This window comes from Amblyomma maculatum, chromosome 9 (assembly GCF_055883805.1).
Source record: "Amblyomma maculatum isolate TAMU_Amacu chromosome 9, ASM5588380v1, whole genome shotgun sequence".
Classification (NCBI taxonomy): domain Eukaryota; kingdom Metazoa; phylum Arthropoda; class Arachnida; order Ixodida; family Ixodidae; genus Amblyomma; species Amblyomma maculatum.
Window position 1 is genome coordinate 73492643 of NC_139352.1, and position 8264 is coordinate 73500906.

The 8264-nt window shown below is 42.4% G+C and overlaps 1 protein-coding gene across 4 annotated transcripts; it reads right to left on the reverse strand.

Annotated features, from left to right (window-relative positions):
* Window positions 1–415: 415 nt before the first annotated feature.
* Window positions 416–3943, reverse strand: LOC146179425 (uncharacterized). 4 transcript variants are annotated; one of them, XM_084579059.1, is made up of 4 exons: window positions 3406–3726; window positions 3261–3317; window positions 1919–2000; window positions 416–1524 (listed from the first exon to the last, which is right to left on the reverse strand). In XM_084579059.1, exons 1-4 carry the CDS (start codon window positions 3574–3576, stop codon window positions 1493–1495), a joined length of 342 nt encoding a protein of 113 aa, XP_084435185.1. In that variant the 5' UTR covers window positions 3577–3726; the 3' UTR covers window positions 416–1492. The 4 variants fall into 4 exon arrangements, with proteins under 4 accessions (XP_084435185.1, XP_084435187.1, XP_084435189.1 ...); XM_084579061.1 differs by having other exon boundaries at window positions 417–1524; window positions 3261–3290; XM_084579063.1 differs by lacking the exon at window positions 3261–3317 and having other exon boundaries at window positions 430–1524.
* Between the last annotated feature and the right edge of the window lie 4321 nt (window positions 3944–8264).

Consider the following 8264-nt stretch of genomic DNA (forward strand, 5'->3'; position numbering starts at 1 on the left):
GTGCAAGCATTTCGACATCACTTAAAGTATCTCTAGGTTGGGTGACCTTAATATGTTTTAGTCAGCTGAACTAAACTTGCAGGGACATGCGACAGGCATCTACAACAAATACCATCCTCGGAAGTTACAGCTGCGCATGCACTCATACCGACGACTCAGATTGAGTGTTACATACAGTGAATCCGTATGTAACACGGGCAATTCTTTTCAATTGTAATTAATTGTTGGAGGCAGCCATGGTTGATATTTTTAAAGCTATAGCTTCAGGCTCCTGTAGTAAAAAGAAAAGACATTTTACAGCAAACAGTAAGACATAACATCCCACCTAGTGGACACACTTTAAATGGCCTTCTCATTTCAGACGCTCTTCATTTTATGACCAAATGTATTTTGTAACCTCGTAAAGCGTAGAAAAAGATACTGCTTTCCCCTGGCTGATGTAGAGGAATGGGTGCCCTCTTGCCTTCGTGCGGAGAAATTTATCCCCAAATGAAACAGTGCAATGTTAATTCGTGCAAAACGAGCTACAGCATTAATGTAGAAACAAAAAGAGCTGGTGGCACATGCAGGTTTTATTTCGTTTTTATTTTCTTGCTTACCAGTTTCAAACGACTAGAGCACATCTTTATATGCTTTTTCATTTTCACCAATAATGGCAGAGTTTGGGCGAGTTGGTTAGTCATGTTAAACCTGGAAAGCGCATAAAAAAACACACGGACAACAGCAAGCTCGCGTGTCTGTCTCTTGCTGTTGTCCGTGTGTTTTTTATGCGCTTTCCAGGTTTAACATTTTCACCAGCCAAAAAGAACAAGACCATCACTAGTTCCATGAGACTACCATCATTCATCCTTGCATATTTCAATAGAATAGGACATAATACTTTCCACCTTCTGTTGTAAGGAAGTATTTTAAAAAAGAAAGGCATATCTGACTAACATTAAGATCATCATTGGGAGTTCTTTACTGCCGCTGGCTGCATACCATGAGGTATTTTATAGGCATAAGATAAAAAGAAGTTGGGCAGGTTTTGAATTAGCTGTTTTGGCTTCTCTCCATGACAGGCTTTAGTAAAAACTGTTGCCAGTAGCTTCTTGAAAGAACAGTGACACACTTAATGCAGCATCTACAGCTGGTGATCAAAATGTATACAATCAAGCCAAGCTCTTCAAATCACACATTTGAACTCTATAACTTCACAAGAGTCGAAAGCAGCAGCACGTAGACATCAGCACTTTAGGTTGAGTTTCCTTTTGAGGACAGTGCCCCCTTGGAATTGTTGTTCCCACTAGAGGCCTTCTTGGATGGTCTGGAAGTTGTACCAATGCGTTCCTCTGCAGCATGTTCCCGGATGATGCGAATCACTGTGGGCCTAGAGCAACCAATGTATTCTGCAATGAGTGCGTTGGAATGACCGTTTTTATGAAGCTTGATGATTTCCTGCTTTTCATCCACCATGAGGCGTGGCTTTTTCGAGCTTCTCCTGTGCTTTTTTTCACTGTTTGAGCCTTGAGCATGGTTCGAGTCCTGAAAAAAAAAGAAAAAAAAAGAAAACATATTGAGAACCTAAAGTATGTCATTTACTTACCATATGTCAGTACCACAAGAAGCTATTATATGTGAAGCTTGTGTAGAAAGCCTCTGTGATCAACACTGTGTGAATTTATGCAATTTCTCTTTCTTTTTTGGTAATATGATAACTGTTTCAAGGTAAACATTTATTTTTCTAAATGAACCTTATTTTTCCATGCCATTCCTTCAGCAACTTTTTTTGTATGCCACGTCTTTCTAGCACTAGTTCTTGGTGTGGCAAATAAAATAAATTCATATGAATTAATGTTGTCAGGCAGCAATATTGACAAGACGCGAGTCATAACTTTTCTATGTTCTTACTCAATTCTAGTTTCATAACATTTCTTACTTGATGAGGGTCGTTCATTGTGGTTCAGTGTGAAATGGGTCTTGCTTTTACAGATCTGCTTCTTGGTGCACCAAGTACAGAGCTGAAAATAAGATTGTTTTGCCATTTCAAAAGAAAATGCATATACTTGAAAAGACTTCAGTGCATACTCTATGCACCTGTCACTAGAGATGGACAAACTCTAACATCCCAGAGAGAGCACGATTGCATACATCAAGTAAAATTTCAAGATAACAAACAGTGACGATCCCAACTTGGCGCTTTCCTTCTGACACACTTTAAGACAGCAACTGCACAAGAGATACTTTCTAAGCACTCTTGTTTCTTCAAGAAAGTGAGATATAAACTAGCTAACTTTCAATAATGACCAGCAATAAGTAGGCTTTATGGAGTGATGAACCTGTACTAAAATGTGGCAGGAGCATAACTAATGCCATGTCTTTTAAAATGAATTCTCTGCTGCAGTTACAAAACTGACTTTACAAATCAGTGCTGCATGAAAAGTATTTACCATTTTAATCCCTATTATTCAGCATACAATTCAATAACATTGGTCTGTACTTTAAGGCAGGTATGCATTTATTAATTGCCATTATAACCCATCCATTGTCAGTGGAAATTAGTGCACCCGTTATTATTGGTGCAATGTTGTGGATGAAAACATTCCTGCATCTAGCCAGAGAGGTTTGGGTAATAGGATTTAATGCCCCAAAGTGACTCAGGCTATGAAAGACACCGCAATGGAGGTTTTCGGAAGTTTGAAACACCTGGTGTTGTTTAACGTGCACCAACATTGCACACTATATGGCCACCTTGCTTTCCGCTTCCATCAAAAAGCATCCGTTGTGGCTGAGATTGAACTTGTGTCCCTGGGATCAACAGTCAAGCGCTCTGTACCACCATAACAGGACTATATGAATAAGTCACAAATTATGCATAGGCCATGAAATATGTTGTCTGCATCTACACACAGCACCCATGGAATGTTCGTATTTTTTCCCACCAGCACTGAAGTGCGCAGTAATGAATATGGACCTTGACTTGAATTCAGCATATACAGAAGCAGTTCATGTGCACAGGCAGAGTAGACGACGGCTATGGCCATGTACTCCTGAAGTGAATCGTACCAATATCAAGTGCGCTGCACGAGGTGCACCTCCTACATGACTGATGACTGATGCAAAGCATTGAAAATCTTCCATGGCTGTGCGACCCCACCATGGGGTGGAAATCAGATGTCACAGCGCAACATGTGCACTTCTTTTCCATATGCAAGTTTTGAGGAATTTCTTATCAACATGATTGCTTAATTAAAACACATGACCCGCTCAGCTACACTCACTCGTGTCTGTCGGAAAGCTTCTTCCGGTGACTGAAAGGCAGCATGAAGAAACAACCTCTAGAAACAGTGCAAAAAAAAAAAAAAAAAAAAGGAAGAACTGAGAAATGGCACGTAGTACTGCATACTTAAGCTTCATAGTGGTTACCTGTATCACGTTGCAAGGGCGAGAGAAAGGTGGGGGACTGGAGGTGAAGAAAGAAAGAGGTGCCGAAGTGAAAGTGGCGAAAGACTCCGTAATAATTTCAACCACCTGGGGCAAGCGCAACGACATCGCAAAGCAGAAGCACGCGCGCACGGCCATACGTTTCGCCTCCATCGAAACGCGGCCGCGGCGCGGCCGGTGGGGTTAGAACCTCGGCGTTAAAGATTCACAGGCGGTCGAAGTTACTTTGAAGACGGCCTTCATCAATTCCATAAAACGCGGTTCACCACCGAGAAGTGACATTGCATCATTGCACCGTCAATGTCGTACCTCTGACGGACTCAATGTTGGATTTCAGCTATGTGAAGCGGCAAAGAACACACAAGGATCCTTTCACCACGGAATACACACGGCGAAACACCGGTACACCGAAGGAACAGTACTCCGCCACTTGCAATCGGCGCTGATTCGGTGGTGCGCGTTCAGCTTTTGGAAGGTGGTCTTTTGGCGGCGTTTTGGGTTTAGCATTTGCCGTGTTGTGTGTTTGCGCTGCTGTGTGGCAGCACGCGTCAAGGCTGAAAAGCGCGAAACTTGAAATTCTAAACATTACGCCCTGACGACCGCATTATATCAATGTTGAATACAACGCTTACCAGGAGGATTTTTCATGCAAGAACTGTTCAAAAACGGCGATTGAAAAACCCGTCGGCGCTTCAAAGGTTCTTTCTTTCCTGTTGTCACTCTTGCAATTTTGGTTTCAGGCGCCCTGAGCTGCTAGCGAAGCAAACCCGGAAATAGGTAAACATGCTCGGAAAAGAATCTGATTTCCATTAACATTACTGAAACACCCATTAACATTCCTGAAACACGTTCCTCCCAAAAATCGGGGAGCGCTTAACCGCCGTAAGATCAATTTTACGTCTATAAGTTAGCTTTCTCCTAGTACTTTGATCGCGGAGTACAGGATTTGCTGAGTTCTCGGTGGCACCTTCCGTGGCGATATACGAAAGATGTCGCTAACACAGTTGAATAACATGTTTTCTATGACACGATACCAGCGAAAATGACGTCATATTAAAGCGGGCAGAGAAAAAAAAATAGAGGACGGGCACCGAAAACTTTCAGAGCGAGACTTTAGATTTTCTGATACACGTGCGCGAGCGAAATGGCCTCTATTTTTAGCACCTGTATACTTACCGCAGTCACTTATTTTATAAACCTGAAAAGTTATTTTTCAAAAAAGGCCTCCTTCAGCCATTATGCTGAAAGAAGCAGCAGCACGTGATGCAAGAATATGCCATTGAAGCGTTTCACATAATCTATAAAAACCTAAGCCTATGAAAAACATTTTTTTTCTCCCAGTCTCTAACCGACAACATGCATATATAGTAGATAGGAGTAGACACAAACGTCTACAGCATATACAGAGGTCACACAAACAGAGATTAACTTTGTTAGATGCGTTATGCAAGCATATCTGCTGAAGCAGTAAACTAACAGGTCAGAAAAAAATTTTCTCCCAAGTTGCATTTGCAGCTGCCTCCAACAAATATGCACAAAAGCTGCAGTGATAAGCACTAGGAGCAAGTTGTCTTGCATTGAGACACAATGAATAAACAAGAGGTCTTTGTTGAAAGAAAATGTCTCATCATTGCTCAATATGGTATGATAGGTAGGGGTTAATGACCCGAAATGGCATATGGGTCATGAAGAATGCCATAGTGAAGGCCTCAAACAAATTTTGGAGCCCTTTATTACAGTGAAAGGTCAAAGCATGCTGGCTGTTATCAGTGCCACAGCCAAGGGGCACCAGTAGCAACAACCTTTGACTTCTCACTGCTGAAATTTGGCAAGAAATTTTTTTAGCCTCTGGGAGAACACTTCTTTTTCAACATTTTTAACCACAAAATAACATGAAGGGCACCTTACCTTTTGAGGTAAGACACTGTGCCTGTTGTACATTATGCAACAGCTGGAAATGCAGGTGAAAAATGTGTAGACTGCTAGTTTACTGCATCAGTAGATATGATGGCAATTACCTTAATTGCTTGTCATAATGAAGAGGTTTCATTCCAATTAAAACAGGTACCCCAACACAGTTCGAAAATGAAAAGTCAAAGCCTGTGGCTACTGTCAATGCTTCTTGTATAGCACAGACTAGAGTTACTGTATATGCTACCAAAGGTAGCAGAGTTGCGCGTAGGTCCACCATCTTGCCTGTTAAGCAACCAAAATCATCTGGCACATGAATATAGGCAAAGATAGTAATCATATACTTTTATCTGCTCCTGCATTGCTTTGTCCCAGATATAAGCAATATGACAGAAGCAGGTTTAGTAAACTAAGTGAAACCACTTCAGTCGTCCTGGGCTGTCGAAATATGCAAGGCACAAATTTGCAAAAACAATATTATGACAACTGCATTTGCCTAGCAAAGAACGCTTTTAATTTTGGAGCCCAGTAAATATGAGACATTTTATAAATGCAGGTACAAGGTGGTGCTGCTTTTGTATAAGCTTCAACAAAAGATTACTTCATATTCAGCATTACTTTAAGCAACTTTCAAAAGAAAGGTGGCTTTCACAAGACAAAGGCATCGCATGCAGACAATAACATAGCAGTTCACCTTGGAAGTAATTATGTTGTCGACTACCATGCATTTTCCGCAGCGTGAGTGAGCCTACCAAACTGCATTCTCACAATGGTAAGACTTCCACTTAAGCAAAAACTGTTCTTAACAGATTACAGGTGACAGCAGTGCACAACAACCTGCCAACCACTTTGAAGGACTAGACAAAAAAAATCTGCCTTGCAGTCTTTCAGGACACCTATCATATCAAACCGAGTCAGTAGAGAACAAGTTTAGAGGAATGAACTAGCTTTGATTCACCCATGTTTGCATTTCACTCACTGACTGCACTGTCACTACTAGCATTTTCCAGTTTGTCTTCCAGTGGGAGGTCCTTCTGTTCCTCTTTGTTCTGGCAGCTTTGCGACTTTCGTGACTGGCCATTGGTGAAGGGTTCACTCGTTAGAAGACTTCCCTTGTTGGCAACGACCTCCCTCATTTTGTCAGGAAGTGATGCCTAGAATGTGGACATTAAGTTTGGCATATCCACTAGTTTGTCCCACTCCTTCTTGATGAGGGCCCACAGGTTGTCGAGGGATCGATCATCAAGCCTCCGACGCCAGAGCCGCGCTTTGAGGAGCGCCCAGGCATTCCGGATAGGGTTGAGGTCCTCAAACTTGGGAGGCCAGGGCATCTGGACAATGCCGTGGGCTTCGAGGTGCCTGCGGATGCGAGATGAAGAGCATGTGGGCGTTGTGTCTTGCTGCAGCAAGAAGTTGCCGTCCCGAAATGGGCTGTTGAGAAGGAATGGCATGAGAACTTGGTCAACAACGTCAACATAGTCACTGTCAGGTGAGAGTGAGCCCTGCTTGACCCTGTGGATGGGGCCAATGCCTTGGTATGTGATGGCAGTCCACACATTGATGAACGGATGGCCGCTGGCCCCAAGCTGCCTCACGTATATTGGATCATTCCTGTGAAGTTTTAGAGGAATAAGCCGAGACATTCAACATGAGCATTTGTGGACACATGGCATAACTACACTGGCATGTGTAACCTAAACCCTTGAAAGTTAAACTGCTCCACTTTAATAAAACGAGTTAAACCCAATGAAAAGGTACCTATGCATATGTGCTACCTTTTGAGAAACTGCTCACACTGCAAGCCCACTCCTATTGGCCTCGAGATCGAGCAGAGTCGCCACCTTGCGGCTCAGCGGCGAAACCTACTCAGTGTGGATGCGTTTTCGCGTCGCGTGCCAGCCCGCAGTGATTTACGCGCGCGCATGCGGCGTGTGCAGGAGTGTTTTTGTTTGTTTCGCAGTTCCTGTGAGCTTTTGCTTACCTACATGCCTCTTCCAAAATAAATATGAACAGTCTATAACCCCACGCTTCATTAAAAAAATATATACTTGTCCGTATCGAGCATGTCATGCTTGGATAAGGACATCATCCATCTCGGTCTTCGGCGCTTGAGATCCTTTGACATGCAATGTCTCAAACGAAGTGGTACTATCGTTACCGCTGTGTCAAAGCAAAACAGGTCGTTGCCGTCAATAAAAGTTAATGCAAACGCTCATAAATCGCATATTCCCGTTTCTGTTTGGAATACCGCAGCTACTAAAACATGCCACCGCAGACTGCTTCATATAGCAGAATGCAGTTCGAACAGACCACTCTATGCCTACTATGCCGTATGTATGCACGATAGAGTTGGGTATTTTTTTTTTTTTTTTTTGCTTTTAAACCTCTGTCGCGGTGTCGCAATATTAAAGGCGCTCGACTGCTGATTTTGAGAACCGGGGATTCAATCACAACCGTTTCGAAAGGCGTTCCCCTGCTGTGGGATTTGACTGCACAGTAAACAATCCCACGTGGTAAATGTCGTATTAATAATGAAAAAAAAAAAAAAAAAAAACTACACTAAAACCAGCCTCTGCAATCATCCGTCACAGCCGATGCCGCTTAAATTTCATGCGTTAAACCGGGGCCAATATGCATTTCTTTTCTTTTTTTTGTTGCTGAAGGCTTCTGTGCATTCGTGTGAGCACATTTTGCTTTAGAGATATGCTCGAATGTTTGGGAAACATATTCCCTGCACCTAATTGTTACCCTAAATATTACATAATACACCTAGATCAATGTAATTTACTGGTAGCCTATTACAATCATTATAATCCCTTTTCGTCCAAGTGCTGTCTTCCGACAAAACTCGTCATTTCTGACAAGGGGAGTAAAACAGCTTCATGCCGGCTTAAATATCAGTGTTTAGTTCAGGAATAAATACATTTTTA